General features: G+C 43.0%; 1 protein-coding gene across 1 annotated transcript; it reads left to right on the top strand.

Annotated features, from left to right (window-relative positions):
• Window positions 1-1,762: 1,762 nt before the first annotated feature.
• On the top strand, window positions 1,763-16,968 carry utp25 (UTP25 small subunit processor component). Its single transcript, XM_089004553.1, has 12 exons — window positions 1,763-1,917; window positions 2,200-2,239; window positions 4,594-4,768; window positions 4,846-5,094; window positions 5,191-5,279; window positions 5,366-5,776; window positions 7,480-7,696; window positions 7,775-7,977; window positions 8,354-8,536; window positions 12,733-12,842; window positions 13,377-13,622; window positions 16,541-16,968. The coding sequence occupies exons 1-12, from the start codon at window positions 1,817-1,819 to the stop codon at window positions 16,794-16,796; spliced, it is 2,280 nt and encodes a 759-aa protein (XP_088860679.1). The 5' UTR covers window positions 1,763-1,816; the 3' UTR covers window positions 16,797-16,968.
• Window positions 16,969-17,090: the final 122 nt, after the last annotated feature.

Genomic DNA, 17,090 nt, shown 5'->3' with positions numbered 1-17,090 from the left:
GCCGCATCACTGAGACAGACAGAAAACAGCAGACGGTGTCAATGCGCCATCTGCTGCTTGTTACGACGTTGTTAATACCTTGGTCCTTGCCTCTCCGCTACACCCTCATTAGCCAAAATGTCGTTATCCAAACGGAGAAAAGTAGATAAGGAGTGTAGAATTTTCAAAGAAAAATGGACCACGTCCTATTTATTTACAGAGATGCACGGAAAACCTTTGTGCTTGGTGTGTTTGCAACAAGTTTCGGTATTGAAGGCATATAATATTCGACACCACTACGAGACTCATCACAGTGAAAAATATGACAGGTTGCAAGGACAACTGAGAAGAGAAAAGATTAACGAATTGCTGGCGGGTCTGAGGAAACAGCAGTCAACTTTCATCCGTAGCCGAGAAGTCAGTGAAGCAGCGGTAAAAGCCAGCTACCTAATTGCTAGTGAAATAGCATTAGCATCGAAGCCGTATTTCGACGGTGACTTTGTTAAACGATGCATGATGAAGGCGGCTGAACTTGTATGTTCCGAGAAGCGACAAGCTTTTGCCAATATTAGCCTGACGAGGAATACTATAGCAGAGAGGATTTATTGCATTTTCCGTGGTAATTGACGAGAGCACTGACATCACAGACATGGCCGAACTGGCCATATTTATTCGAGGAGTTGATGAGACATTGGCTGTTACTGAAGAGTTTCTTGAGTTGGTGCCAATGATCGACACCACAACAACTGAGGACATTTTCGGCTCCGTCGTTGCTGGATTGGACAGAGTTGGAGTGGACCGGTCCCGCACTGTCAGCCTCGCTACAGACGGCGCGTCATCCATGGTCGGAAAGAAAGCAGGTGTCGCAACAAAGTTCAAAGACAAAGTACAAGCCCTTAATGGAGGAGATCGTTTCTGGACATTTCACTGTATTTTGCACCAGGAGGCATTGTGTTGCAAGTCGCTGAAAATGGACCACGTCATGGAGGTAAATTTAATCCGGTCCAGAGGTCTGAACCATCGTCAGTTTGACAAACTTCTCAGCGACAGCAACATTACCCACAGCCTGCCATATTACACTTTAATGTTAGTCAGCAGCTTCAAAACAAAAGTTCTGTGATGGAATTCTACTGTTCATACAATTCCATAAAGTTTCAGTATGTATTGTATGTGTATGTATGTTTCATGTACAAAGTTTACAGATTTACAGGACAGGTGAACACTTTCTTCATTACACATTTAAAATCACTCTCCTTAGTTTGTAAGGTGTACGCAGGGATTTCATTTAGATTTTATATACGTATGTGTAAGTGGTTTAAAAATTCCCTTTCTTTAAAAGTCTCATTTAATCTTAAAGTGCATTACTATATTTTTCAGTACCAATTAAAGTTTTGTGCCTTTGTACAATCAGTGGGATCAGTTGCAATGCATATTTGTGAATAATAAAAGTAAATTGCACATTTGTCTAAGGAAATATGAGATGTTTCATGAAATGTTTTGTAAAAAGATAGTTCATTAAATAAATGTCAATATTTTCCCAATGTCCTTGTGCTTCTTTACACCGAAACAAAGGAAATACATGATATTTTTGCTATTTTTAACAGAGTATGGTATAATTTTAATGGTCCGGCCCACTTGACATCTCCATATGCCGTATGTGGCCCGCGATGCGAAATGAGTTTGACACCCCGGGTCTATACACCGTAACAGACAGTACGTACTTCCTGTCTGGGTGTGACATGTAAATCTCTTCCGCTGCTGTAGATGGCAGTAGCACGCACCTATTGAACATAAAACAACACACGAGTTTATCTTTCACGTGGAACAGATTGTTAACATGGGGAAAAGATGGCATAATAAACAACTTTTTACCAGTTTGTCCAAGAAACAGAAGAAACACTTGAAAGAGTTTGGAGAGGAGCATCCATTTCACGACGTGTAAGTTGCAATGGAAACGCCTAAAAGGCTGGAAATGGACGATTTTTAATGAATTAGCTAAGTAAGATGTTGCTTTCTGTTCTATGACTGTTCGCTAGCTCCGCTTCAGTTTTTGCTAAAACAGTATTTACATGTCAGTGAAATGGTAGTCATTATATAGTTTACATTTGTGTTGGAGGTTGAGTTTCAGCTCAGTTACTAGATGGGGTTGTTTTATAATTCCCGAGAACGCTTCCAAAAGATGTCGTAATTTCGTATGTTTTTGGTCTGTTCTCTTTACAGAGTCAATGAGAAATCTTTCAGGACACAAGTAGTGAAACTGGTGAGTGATGAAAAACCAACATTACGTATTGATTGTACTAAGAGTTATACAAAAAAAATAGTTTTGAAAAATAAAAATAATTTCGAAATATTGAAGGATAGATTATATGTGGTAAAATAAAAAAGTTAAGTAAAGTAAAAATCAACGCTTCATATGTTTGCATACATGCTTGGTATGTTAAATCTATGCTCAATCTATTTGTGTACCTGTACTCGTTCATAAAACAAATGTCTTCTAAAGTGAACGCAACTCATCCGTAATGTGACATGCATGCACACAAAGCTGATGACACACGAAATAGACTCCAAAAATGGCATCATGTGGTGCAGGATTTATGGAAGTAAATATGGCCCTACCTGAAGGTGCTAGTTTTGTCATCACATATCGCCAGAGTAGCGGGGCGGGAGAAGGTTGAAATATTGAGGACATGAGGCAATACTCCACAATCTCACATTTAATGCCAATGGCTCCTAAAGATCATGTCAATTTGTTGCCACATGTAAAGAATGAAGTGTCTACTTATCTGAGTTACAACTCTCCCCACAAATATTTATTTTATTCCTTATGTTTAAAGTGGGTTGAAATTAAAAACAAATAAAGAACAACTGTTACTGTTGCTTCATGACCAGAAGGCACACTAAAAAGTCTTAAATTATTTCTAAAATTGACGGCCGCATAACAATGTGGGTCACCTCATGTATGCACTGAGGTCTGAAATGCATGACTTCAGTGAGAGGTCATGCTGTTTATGTAAAGGAGAAGTGGTAACTGAGGACAGCATGTGGATGTTAAAGTGGAAAGGGGGTACGTGAAAAAGAATGCCAAAGGCATGCCCCAAGTTGGTATATAGTAAACTTCTGTGTAAGCTCTCAGTCGTACAGGAGTGGTCCATCTAAAACAACAAAATCCTTCATTAAACCAGTCTGGTGGGGTGAGGTTCAATTTGGATTGTTCATACAATAGCCTGCTTAGGCAAAACAGTCTAGGCAACATTCGTAATGCTTATGAGGTGATACCGGTGGGAGTAGGGGAAATGGGCCAGTCGTTAGTCAGGAATGTAGGAACAATCAGTGGGGCCACAGGGAGTGGTCCTCTGCTCCCTCCAACCTGAGAGTAGGGACCTATCATAGCTGTGTCCGGTGCCGCCATGGCTGGACATTAGGGATATATAAATAGAGCCGATACGACCAGTCAGACTTTAGTTCGCTGACGAAGCCTCTTGGATAGGAGGCTAAACGTCCGAAACCTTCAAATTTGTACAGATGACGGCTGAAGAAACCTTCTCATCGATATATAGTATACTGTATCTTACCTGCATTGTGTAAAACAACATCCTGAAAATGGCACCTATGAAGAGGCATGATTTAAACTGCAAGCTATCGCTTATATTTAGAAGCTTGACAATCGAACAACCGCAAGAGAATACAAGATCAATGAACTCATGGCGCTCCGTTCTTTCGTTTTATGAAAATCTATCCATTTAGGCAAGGTTTACCCTATTGACAGCACTACAGGTTCCCGGCGACTTACGCCCGGCTCGACTTACGACCACGACCGCCAGACACTATTTTTTTCAATTTTAATTCTACGCCTGGCACCGCAACGCGCAAGTGGCCCAGCAACAACAATTTTGGCCAGCCAGCCAGCATCTCACTGTCGCACAGCAATCGACCACGTGGTGGCATCGGAGGGGGGAGTGTCCACCGACGCCGGCCGCGGCGCAGCCAGAACATGAACCGAGGCGGGTGGGCATCAGCGCGCGGGATCATCGCGAAGAGAACGGGCGGAGGTTCCCCCAACGCCGGCCACGGCCCGGCCAGTGTCTATTGCATAGTGGGGTCGGGCGTTGGCCCACGGGATTGGCGCGACGATCGCCGCAACCTCTTTGAGACATTTCGTTCTGCTTCGGGGCGAGATGGCGGGTCGTGCACGTCGGCGCCGCAGACGGTCGTGGGGTCGGGCCACGGAGGGCAGGCGAAGGCCGAGGAGAGGGCAACCGGTAGAACATCGGCGAACCAGACCCCCGCCCGGCCCTGTGGCATCCGAGTCAGGTTGTTTGCAAGTCCTTTAGCACCGAGTTTAAGCTTAAGACCATATTGATTTACGAATGGTTGGTCGGGACGGAAGTAAGACGTAAGTCGGATGTTACCTGTACTTTGCTCCATGTATTTGCACTGCACGGCCAATCCTATCTTGAACAGCACCTTTTTCGACAAGACTGTTAGTATAGACATGACATTTACGTTACAACCACAAAGACGCCTTCTGGGGTGCGTCAATGTTGATTTTCCTATTTCAATAGCCTTATGCTATTTTTTTCTTTTTTTTTGTTCTTTGTTTTTTTTTAATTTAAGTCATCAAGCCCAGAACAGTCTGATGCTGAGCCGGATGATTTGGAGAAGGAAGAGGAAGAAGAGGCGCCAGAACAGAAAACAGCCTATCAGAAACTTCTTTCAACACTGAGTCAACCCAACTACAATGACCAAAGTGAAGAGGAGACCACTGATGAAGAAGAACTTGTTGACGAAGGCAGGCGACGAGTAAACTATGCATATGGACTGTGATTATACTCATTACAATTGGTCTAAGCAATGTGGTAATTGCAGGAAACTGTGCTGGCGTTGACCAAGATGATGATGTTGAAGAGTCTGAGGAGGGGGAGGAGGAAGAAGAGGAGGAGGAGGAACGCGAAGACTCCGGTGTAGCACTTTCTCAGTCATTAGAAGGTGCGGAGGAGGAAGCACGGGGTGAAGAATTCATTGACAAGGAGAATGAGTCACAATTTTGCCTGGAGACCAACTTGATTGATGAGAGAGGGCCAGAGAAGGTTGTTGATGTTGCTGACCAAGACAAAGGTGAGGAGCAACGAAGAAACATCTTGATCCAAATGATTAGATATTTCTTAGAACTTCAAGAAAAAGACGTGCTTAATTTATACATGGTACTTCCAGATATGTGTTTCCAGCATTTGGACACAGACCTTAGTGAAGATGATGTACAAAAAATTACTTCAGGCAGCAAAGCAAAGGCCCAGTTGACGGTACTCACTTGAACTTAATCTGTATGGTGTAATTTTAAATCATTGAAATTCTTTTTGTTGTTGTTGTTTTGTTTTGCTGAACTCAGTGGCCAAAATTTGGCTCGCTTCTGTGCATCACTCCCTTGGAGAGGTTTGGTCCAATCGGCTCTTTCAAAGACACTGAGCCCCCAGCCTTCCACAAACTCTTGGAAGCTGGTTGCAAGAATTTGAACATGTCTGGAAACTCCAAGAATGAAGCTGAGGAGGCGAGCCCTCTCCAGCTGGAGCTCTTGTCTCTCATGGGAACATACAAAGACATATACTCCTCAGAGACTTGCCCTTTGAAGGTGGGCCCGCAGGTTCGAAGCGCTTACTGTCTCCATATTCTCAACCATGTGCTGAAAGCCAACTCCCGCGTCTTGGCTCACAACACTCAACTTAAAGAGCATCAGCAGCAGGCAAAGCGTGGAGAAGTATTCCAAGATGAACTAAGAGACCAAGGACTAACCCGACCCAAGGTACATACTAGGTGAATACGGTACAGTGATACCTCGGTTTACGAACCCCTTGACTTACAAACTTTTCAGTTTACCAACGTTAAATTTAGGAACATTTTACCTTGGTATACAAACTATTTTTCGGGATACACACGGAGCTGCCACAATGAACGATATGTCGTTCACGAACGAGCCCGTTCTCCTAACAAGAAAATAGCAGCCGGCTTGTTTTGGTCCCCTATTCCCCGCCCCCAGTCGTTGGTTAAAGCCACGTGATTGGTCTAGAACGCAGCAGTGAGGGTGTGGGGGTTACAGTCAGAGAGAGAGTGAAGCCATTCTACAAAAAAGAAAATGGAAGCCAACATTTTATTTTTTGCCCTCTATTCCCTGCCCCCAGTCTTCAGTTAAAGCCACATGATTGGTCAAGAACGCAGCAGTGAGGGGAGGTGTCAGTACAGTTTATTTCTTTAATTACAGTAAAGTCTCGTTATATCGATATTGGTTATATCGATAGTACCGCTTATTACGATACTACAGTAAAGTCTCGTTATATCGATAGTCGCGCTTATTACGATACTATTTCTATGCACGCAAGGAGAAAATTACATGCGCGCAGGGTCGGATATATCGATAGTCCCGGTTATATCGATATTTTTCGGACTCCTGAGAATATCGATATAACGAGACTTTAGTGTATTTCTATGCACGCAAGGAGAAAATTACATGCGCACAGGGTCGGATATATCGATAGTCCCGGTTATATCGATATTTTTCGGACTCCCGAGAATATCGATATAACGAGACTTTACTGTATAATGTCGTAGCACATTTATTATACATAAAATAAGGTATATTTTGTGTAGTTTTAGGGCTAAATTAGAAAGTAGAAAATTATGTTTTATGGGGACCTGGGAACGGATTATTCTCATTTTAATGGTTTCTTATGGGAAATTAATTTTGGGGATACACACTTTTCGCCTTACACACTCTGTCTGGGAACCAATTATGTTCGTAAGCCAAGGGATCACTGTACTTGATTTCTCTACAGGTAGCCAATTGTGTTAATTGTTGTGGTTGTCTTAACCAGTCACTCACAGTACTTTTGACTTCCAAACTTCATGACCATTACTGTGAACTGCTGAGGCAGGTCAAGAAATAAAAAAGTACAAACAGAGGAGTGATCAGCCAAATGGTGTCATCTTGCATCATGACAACACAAATCGTCACACAACAGCCGAAATGGTGCAGACCATCAACGAGCTGAGCGGGGAACTGCGCACTCAACCCCCTTATTACCCAAACCCTGCTCCTTCAGACTTTTACATGTGTTTGCGAGAGCAACAAAGTTTCAAAGTTGTTGGAAGAGACTGGCTGAGACATCAGTTCTAAGATTTGTACGCTAAGGGATTAGGGAAAGTTGTGCATAGGTGGGAAAATTGTGTGACAGTTCTGGGAAACAACGTTGGAAAAAAAATGATTTCTGTATTAGAAGTCCTCATACCAAATAATTCACCTTATTTATTGAATGCCACACGTATTATTAATGTATGGGCCCAGTGAGACTTCTCTAAGTGTCACCGCGTCTAAAAGCTAGAAGTTGGACAATGAATTGAGCCCAGCTCACTCACGATCCTGAGGACAAGCACATCACAAAACAGATGGATGGCAGAATCTTTTGTTCTATTTAACGTGTGATTTTAACACATGATGTTATAACCTGGCAGGTCCTGATTCTTGTGCCCTTCCGAGACGGAGTTCTGCATATCGTCCACACTCTCATCTGTTTACTGGAGAGCAAAGGCAAGAAGGTGGTGGTCAGCAACAAGAAGCGGTTCAAAGATGAGTTCGGACAGGGCTCGGAGGATAAACCGGCCAACCTGCGCCGACCAGACGATTACCACGCCACCTTCTCGGGCAATGTAGATGATCACTTCAGGATAGGTGCGGCTGAAGCAGAAAAAGGCGACATGAGCCCACCCTTTTGATTTTCTGTCTGATGCGCTTGCTGTCTTTCTTCAGGTGTCTCCATAATCAAGGGCAGCATGCGGCTTTACTCCCCCTTTTACCAATCAGACATCATCATTGCATCCCCACTGGGCCTCCGCACAGTAATGGGAGTGGAAGGAGAATATAAGAGGGACTTTGACTTCCTCTCTTCCATCCAGGTACTAGTAGTCGACCAGGCGGATGTCTTCCTCATGCAGAACTGGGAACACGTCCTGGTACGTATACTCTCGTATAGAGTTCCCCTTCATACTACTGGTACTACAGCTATATCCATCAATCTGTCCGTCATATTACCCTCATCTGGTTCAGGTCACAAGTGTTAGTGCTGAAAAGAACAAGTGCCAGCCCGTCATTTGAATATCGGTTAAAAATGCTTCCTCAATCTGTGGAATAAATTGAAACAAAATCTTCAAGTACATGAAGAAAAAGTTTGATTCTCGTGTTGTTTTTGATGATTAGCTGTTCAGCATTATTGATTGACAGTTTACATTTCTGTTAAATTATATTCTTTTTTTCATCAATGTCTGATTGTGTTTTCTTCTATTTTACTAGTTTGTATCAGTGTATAACTACTTCTTCTCCATATACTAGCATGTGATGAAACACATGAACTTGCAGCCATTGGAGTCTCATGGAGTGGACTTTTCCAGGGTGCGAATGTGGAATCTCAACAACTGGGCCAAACATTACCGGCAAACACTCGTGTTCAGTTCCATCCTGGACCCGCAGATCAACAACATCCTCGCCAAACAATGTGCCAACTACCGTGGACAGGTTCTCGCTCTCATCGGCCCAATTTTTGCTTAACACACTCAACATAGAAATGGAAACTGATTATACATAACAGTGTTTCCCAACATGTATTGAGCCATGGCACCGATTTTACATGAGAAAAATTAACTGGATATGACACACCGCGAAACTAAAAACAGAAATGCTGATCTTGTCTCAATTTACTCATAGACAGATTTACTCAGTTTAAAATAATTTTGCCTGTTCAATTGAGGACAGGCGATATACTCACAGGAAGCAATGACTCGGGGAGGACACAGCTTTATTGTACCGTGTGCCATCTCATGAAAAATCATTTGATGGTTTTCCCTTTCTTTGCACAGACAGATGAACAACATCATAGATGCATAATCTGGGTGTGCTAGAGCCTATGCCAGCTGTGTCATTCGGGTGGGGTACACCCTGAGCCAGCCTAACATGGGGCACACATATACAAAGGACCACTATGTCTCACAATCTCACCTGGAGACAATATAGAGCAGCCAAGATACGGCGAGTTTTAGACCTCTCTCCACTCCAGCCCACCTAATTCAGAGCTTGCTGATGAGCTGGTCGTTTGAATCAGGTGTGTGACGTACTGAGAGATCTAAAACAGGCAGGATATGGCTCTCGACAAAGTTCCATACCACGGAGTTGAGTGTTGTCTTCATCTACCGTGCTTGTTTTTTGAATGTGGGAGTAAACCAAAAAAACGACATAGGGAGAACATACAAATTCCACACAGGAAGGCCTGGGTCCCATAACCAAAACCTTACCCTCTGCACTCTGAGGCTGATTTGTTCACCAATCGACTACCTGAACAAAAACCCACTTTAAATTCTCAAGTTATCATTTTTGCATTATGTGAAGTTGAAATATTTTGTTGCAGCACCCTGATGATATCTCCTAACCTACTGGAGTGCCATGGAACCATGTTTGGGAATCACTGTTCTGATGTATCAAATCACACCATGACAATTTCTTATTTTCTAATTCCAATGAAGTTCTGATGTGTAGAACGGGCAAAAACCCTAAAAAACAGAATATAATGATTTAGAAATCATGTTTGTCAACTTAGTACTCTGCAAATACAAGATATTCAAAGCTCACACTGTTGAACTCAATTATTTTCCGCAAATAATCAAGTTTTAATTTTATGGCGGCATCATGTTCAAAAAAAGCTCTGATGTTTGTTTTTGATCTACAGCTTTGGCTGTTCCAACAATCCAGGGTATCCATTGTTGTATTTTACTTTTCAAAATACGATGCACATTTTCAATGGGAGACAGGTCTGGACTGCAGGCAGACCTGTATTGTAACTATACTTTTATACTCCAAAGCCACGCTGTTGTAATGTGCAGAGTGTGGTTTAATGCTGTCTCGCTGAAATATGCCGGAGCTCCACATTTCTGGAAAAAACTGCATCTACTGTTAAGTGCTTCAGCAGTGTCTTCCCAGATGTGGAAGTTGCATACAGAACATCCCGAGAAGTGAGAGGGTTGTAATTGGTGGAGACTTCAATGGACATGTTGGCGCAGGAAACAAAGATGATGAGGAGGTGATGGGTAGGTTTGGACTCCAGATGAGGAACGCTGAAGGACAGATGGTGGTTGACTTTGCTAAGAGAATGCAAATGGCTATTGTGAATACTTTCTTTCAGAAGAGACAGGAACGTAGGGTGACCTCTAAGAGTGGAGGCAGAAGTACACAGGTAGACTACATTTTGTGGCAACGGCGCCATCTAAAGGAAATCAGTGACTGCAAAGTAGTGGTTGGTGAGAGTGCAGCCAGACAGCATAGGTTGGTGGTGTGTAGGATGACGCTGGCAGTGAGGGAGATGAATTGGATTGGATATGCCCTTACCAAAAAAGGCTTAAGTCAGGACAAAATGGTGGAAGTTGAAAAAGGAAGTGTTGTATGACATTTAGGAAGGAGGTGAGACAAGCACTGGGTGGGCAAGAGGTCCTTCCAGATGACTGGCAAACTACAGCGAACATAATCAGAGACACAGGTCAGAAAGTACTTGGTGTATCGAGTGGAAGAAAGGTAGATAAGGAGACTTGGTGGTGGAATGGGGACGTGCAGGAGTGTATACAGAGAAAGAGGTTAGCAAAGAAGAAGTGGGACACTGAGAGGACGGACGAGAGTAGACAGCAGTACAAAGAGATGCAGCACACGGTTAAAGTAAAGGTGGCAAAGGCCAAACAAGAGGCCTATGATGACTTATATGCTCGGCTGGACAGCAAGGAAGGTGAGACTGATCTTTACAGGCTGGCGAGACAGAGAGACAAAGATGGTAAGAACCTGCAGCAGGTTCGGGTGATTAAGGATCGAGATGGCAATGTATTAACAGGTGCCAGTAGTGTGATGGCAAGATGGAAAGAGTACGTTGAAGAATTGATGAATGAGGAAAATGAGAAGGAACAAAGAGTAGAAGACGTGAATGTTGTGGACCAAGACGTAGCAAGCATTAGCAAGGATGAAGTGAGGAGGGCGCTGAAGAGGATGAAGGGGGGAAAGGCACTCGGGCCTGATGATTTACCAATAGAGGTAGGGAAGTGTCTTGGAGAGGTGGCGGTGGTGTTCCTGACTGGGTTATTCAACAAGATCTTAGATGGTGAACAGATGCCTGAAGAATGGAGACGGAGTGTACTCGTGCCCATTTTTAAGAACAAAGGAGATGTGCAGAGTTGTACTAATTACAGAGGAATAAAGTTGATGAGCCATACAATGAAACTCTGGGAACGAGTAGTTGAAGCTAGACTAAGAGCAGAAGTGAACATTTGTGAGCAGCAGTATGGCTTCATGCTTTAAGAATGCTGATATAGAAGTACAGAGAAGGTCAGAAGGAATTGCATTGTGTCTTTCTAGATCTGGAGAAAGCGTATGACGGGGTGCCCAGAGAAGAGCTGTGGCATTGCATGAGGAAATCTGGAGTGACGGAAAAGTATGTTAGAGCGGTACAAGACATGTATCATGACTGTAAGACAGTTGTGAGGTGTGCTGTCGTTATGATGGAGGTGGGACTCCACCAGGGGTCAGCTCTGAGCCCCTTCTTGCTTGCTATGGTGATGGACAGCCTGACAGACGATATTAGACAAGAATCTCCTTGGACCATGATGTTTGCAGATGACATTGTGATCTGTAGCGAGAACAGGGAACAGGTGGCGGAGAAACTAGAGCTGTGGAGATATGCCCTGGAAAGGAGAGGAATGAAGATCAGTCGCAGCAAGACGGAATATATGTGTGTGAATGAGAGGGATCCAAGTGCAAGAGTGATGCTACAGGGAGAAGAGATGAAGAAGGTGGAGGATTTTAAGTACTTGGGATCAACTGTCCAGAGCAATGGAGAGTGTGGAAAAGAGGTGAAGAAGCGTGTCCAGGCAGGCTGGAGCGGCTGGAGAAAAATGTCAGGTGTGATAGAAGGGTTTCAGCTAGGATGAAAGGAAAAGTGTATAAAACCGTGGTGAGACCAGCCATGATGTTTGGACTGGAGACAGTGCCACTGAAGAAAAGACAGGAAGCAGAGCTGAAGATGTTGAGGTTTTCTTTGGGAGTGACCAGGTTGGATAGAATCAGGAATGAGTACATTAGAGGGACAACTTATATTAGAGGCTTTGGAGAGAAAGTCAGAGAGGCCAGACTTAGATGGTTTGGACATGTCCAGAGGAGAGAGAGTGACTATATCGGGAGAAGGATGCTGAGCCTTGAACTGCCAGGCAGGAGACCGAGAGGAAGACCAAAGAGGAGGTTTATGGATGTGGTCAAAGAGGACATGAAGGTAGCTGGTGTGCGAGAAGAGGATGCACAAAACCGGGATACACGGAGGACATTGATTCGCTGTGGCGACCCCTGAGGGGAAAAGCCGAAAGGAAAAGAAGATTCACAAAAAATAAAGTCTCGCCCAATCATTGCAGTTCAGGGAAGTTCCTTTTATACCCGATAATGGTGCCCAACTGTCTCCCCTTGACCTGTGGGTTGTTCCAAAGAGGTGTTTCATGAGTGTTCCTCAACTTTCTCAGTCTTTTTGCATATTTGTTGGAATGTAGGTTGAGCATGATTTGAAATCACAATATTCTGTTTTTATGAATGTTCAACACAATATCCCAAATTCATTGGAATTGGGTTTGTATGTCCATAAAAGCTAAAGTGTTTCATTTAAACTTGGAATATACTCTGGCTTTATGTTTTCCCCCTAGATCTCAGTTAAAAACGTCCCCAAAACAGGTTCCATATGCCAAGTTCTTGTTCAGCTGCCACACGTCTTCCAAATGTTCTCCTCTGACAGCTTCCTGAATCATGATGCACGGTAGGGTGAACCATCCTAGAATTGTCTTACCGCCCACTTGGCTTCATGGAATTGGTCAGCATTCGCCACTCAGGCATTACAAAATATTACATTGAAATGGTATTTTGACTAATTTTACATTGATTTCATATAGCAAAAAAAAAAAAAAAAACTGAAGAAATCATATTTCGCTGGTTTGAAATATTTAAATCAAATTGACATACGGACACTACTCTAACCAAAAAGTGGGGTCGCTTTTATCATATGTTTTGTGGCACATGTCGACAGCCAACTTTTTGTGCCTGCAATATTTGCACTTTCTGAATATCATGATTACACAATTGCTTACATTCAAAATGATGGTCAATGGCCAGAAATGGTTGTTTGAGCACACGTGCACACCTCTGGTTGATTTAAAGTATTAATTTGAGGAACTTGTTTTGCAATGTTGTAGGAAGCTGACAAAAATCCACACAAATATTTTTTATGCATGATGTTCCATTTGCATTGATTGATTTTCGCTTTTGTGTGTGTATGTGTTTCTGCTTCCTTTAGGTTTCAGTACTTTGTCGATAAAGTGCTGCCTCAGTATAAGGACTCTGTCATGTCGCACACGCTGATCTACATTCCCTCTTATTTCGACTATGTCCGGTTGCGCAACTACTTGAAGAAACAGGACACGAACTTTGTAAGCGTATGCGAGTATTCCAGCAAATCGGAGGTGTCTCGAGCAAGGCACTTCTTCCTGAAAGGCGATAAACAGTTCATGCTATTCACAGAACGCTTCCACTTCTACAAGCGGTGAGTGCTCCCTTCAAGTGGGTTTTAATGCAAAGGGTCTGTTTTATTTCCTGCTCTGAGAATGCTGAAAACCTAGTTAATGTTTTAGTCGGTTTTATAGCCTGCAATAAAACAAGTTCTGCTCTGATCTCTGTCCTCAGATGAGAATCCTACAGGTTCCAAGAATATTGCTCGCTTGTGGCTAATTCACCATCCCGTGGATAAGGAAATATCCAGATTTGCTATTAGCAGATACCAGTCAATTAGAATTTGAGACTGTTGGAGGCAGGGGTGTTGCAAGCTGGAGCATCTTTCCATTGTTCTCTGTGTTCGTTTGAATGTAGGTTGAGGTGTCGTGAGAAATTGGAGCAGTGGTTCTTAATCTTGTTGGTGGCACCAAACCCCACCAGTTTCATATGCTCATTCATCGAACCCTTTTTAAATTAAAAAATATGATTTTGTTTTTACGAGTGCACAAAATGAATTGTGCATTAATATCACTCTATTATGTCACTGATGGTGTCATTTGAAAGAGGAATTTGGGATCATTTACCTTCAGCCACTGCTCCTATTATCAGATTCGCCATCTTTCACACAGCTGGTTTTACGAGTGTTTCGCCAATGGTGTGCAGTTGGCCCTGCTTTGGGTTCAGATCAGCAACTTTGTACGATGCTGTGAGGATAGGTTTGTTGATGGGTACCAAAGTGGCCTTTTTGTAGAATCTGTCTCTCTTCACCTTGAATTCAGCATTGTGCTGTTGTATTCCCCATCTACATGCAGCTTCAAGAAATGTTCCTTCAGTTTTGCAGTTGCGAGACTCGAGTTGCTCAACTTGGCATTGCAAATCATGCTGATGGAACGCTGACTACCATCACGTTCTGTGATACATGTAAATCCATGTTTTACATATTCGTCTGACCACTTTTTTTTTTTTTTTTTGCCCGACATAGTTACCATGGATTAAGATATTAGGAAAGGAGTCTCACTCAGACACATATAAAGCCTTCTTAAAGTGGTCTGATAGGGAGGTCTCACTCTGCCGCATAAACCAGCGACCTTAAAGCGGACTGGTAAGAAATCTCAGATCAGGACGCTATTAATGAATGTGCCCACTAACTGCAGACTAGACTGAGGTGCGGACTTATGCGGCAGAGGATCCACCGAACCCCTGAGACCGACTCACCGAACCTCTAGGGTTCGATCAATCCCAAGAACCACTGAATTAGAGGCTGGAAATGCAGAACTTTTTCCAATGATATTTTATCTGAACGTTGTGATATCATGAGAGGCTAGCTCTCAGCGGGACAGGACAAGGAGCGCAATGGGCGACAGGTTTGAATACAAACAAAGGTTTTAATAAAGGGTTTCAGGGGGAATTCACAATTAACATCGGCTTGAATAGTGTCTCTTCCAATACTTAAATCAAGATAAAGTCTCTTCTGAGGTGAAACTGAAGACAGAGTTCTTTTCCAGGTGCTTCTAGGCCTCACCCCTCTTGATGTCCTTCCTCGGTAGCCTAGCCACCTTTAGCAAGGGTCCAAATCCAGAGTTCCGTCGTATGGTCCCAACGGCGTACAGCAATCGAGCTTGTCTTCCCTCGGCCTCCACACTCAGAGGCTCTCTGCCTTAAGAGCCTTGCTTGCCAATCAAGCCGTGATCAGCCGCAGGTGTGTGGTTTGAATTGCTGCCTTCCACCAGATGGGGCCAAGACTCTCTCTGGGTGGAGCCATCTTAGGGGGATTTGCCCTCAATTTGCCCTCCAGGACACAGCCTCTCGTGACATCACAACGTTCAGGGCACAAGTGTTATATAAGTAATGGTTATCAAGACACAAATGCGCACCTGCGATATCTCAAGACTGATCTTACATACTCTAAACAAGGTGTAGCTTACAGCTGTTATTACGCTTTTGCTTTCTCAATGATTTTTTACAACCTTTTCGTAACTATTCCTACACTTTTTCTTTCCAATTGACTGTTGCTACCCACGTTCATTTTCAGTGTTAAGACATTTCAGGTCATGGTCACATCCTAAATTTCAAAGCGAGATCACACGTTGGTCAAAGTATGTCTCTCTATAATGTGTCGTTGCGCCAATATGCATATAGCTATACAATGGATTTAAGACTCAAATTACCGTATTTTATGAATTATAAGGAGGACCTAAAAGGATTCAATTTCCTCAAAAGCCGACAGTGAGCCTTGTAATCTGATGCAATCGCCTTAGATATGGATCAGCATTCTGATTTCTTGGATGGAGTACTTTAAATGTTCTGTAAATTGTTTTGTTATAGCTGCAGCAGTTTTGAGAACTATAAAGTTGTATTTTATTGTACTTCCTTGAGCATAGCTGCATCTAGTGGATGCATAGTGTAACCGCATCCACTAATCTAGCTTGTATTCCATACGCCTAATAATGCAGTACACCTCCTCTTCTTTTCCTTTCGGCTTTTCCCTTCAAGGGGTCGCCACAGCAAATCAGTGTAGAACACCAAATATATGAAACCAGTTTTAAAGTATGCCATTCATTGAAGATGTGCCTTCAGAGACAATCACAAGAAACTGGTATGAAAATGATCCAATGGTATCTTTTCAGGTCACATGCTCCTTTTTTCAGGCATGTTTTTTAAAACAAATTTCCTGCCGTTCTTTAGTCATCCAAGTTGAAAATAGTCTTAACGAAAGCGATTGGTAAAAAGTAAAAGCAATAACACACACAGCCTCTACTTCAATGTCAATGACTGATTGCTCATTTGGGGCTCTTGCTGCTTTTGTCTGCATTCAGTTAAAAACAAACTCTATTTGCCTCAAGATCAGAGCACTGACTTGGTTATTGAAAAGAAAGCCAGTGTTATTGTCTTTAAATTATTTTGAGTTGCTTCTTTTAACAGTAGATTTGTGGAGAACATTGAAACATGTCGTTTTTTCCCCCCGTTCAGGTACACCATCAAAGGAATTCAGAATCTGATATTCTACGGCCTTCCATCATTCCCGCATTTCTACAGCGAGGTGTGTAACATGCTCACAACAGGGGCTCAGGGGGAGGAAGCAAGTTGGACATGCATGGCCTTGTACTCCCGCTTTGATGCCCACAAACTGGCTGCCATCACCGGTGCCCAGCGAGCCGGACAAATGCTTCACTCCAGCAAGAGCCTTCACCTGTTTGTTACGGGAGGCGAAGATAAATCCCTCTGAATTAACTGGCCAGTGAACAGTTTGGGCAGCTAAGTGGGACTTGATTGTATGCAAGGTGCAAAGTTGTTGAATATCATGTATGTGGTTTGAGTTGTTAGTGTCATTGCTGCAAGGTGATGCCACGTTTCATGCACAAAAGTTTCAAAAATTATCAAATAAATGTTTGACTGTCTTTACTAATATCCACAATGTGGCGTGTTCACATGGCATTTGCATCCCAGAGACAATGTGACCTCCTGTATACAGTAATACTGCCTTATACTCGATACCTTTTGGCGAACTCTAAACATTATA

The sequence above is a fragment of the Hippocampus bargibanti genome, linkage group LG09 (assembly GCF_051943395.1).
Source record: "Hippocampus bargibanti isolate YZ-2025 linkage group LG09, ASM5194339v1, whole genome shotgun sequence".
In the NCBI taxonomy this organism is placed as follows: Eukaryota; Metazoa; Chordata; class Actinopteri; order Syngnathiformes; family Syngnathidae; genus Hippocampus; species Hippocampus bargibanti.
This window is presented reverse-complemented; position numbering and strand designations above follow the sequence as displayed.

Coding starts and splice junctions, on each gene's coding strand:
- utp25 (XM_089004553.1), top strand. CDS start 1,817: ATGGGGAAAAGATGGCATAATAAACAACTTTTTACCAGTTTGTCCAAG. Junction 4,769..4,845: donor AGAAGAACTTGTTGACGAAG/GCAGGCGACGAG, acceptor TGGTAATTGCAG/GAAACTGTGCTGGCGTTGAC. Junction 5,777..7,479: donor AAGGACTAACCCGACCCAAG/GTACATACTAGG, acceptor ATAACCTGGCAG/GTCCTGATTCTTGTGCCCTT.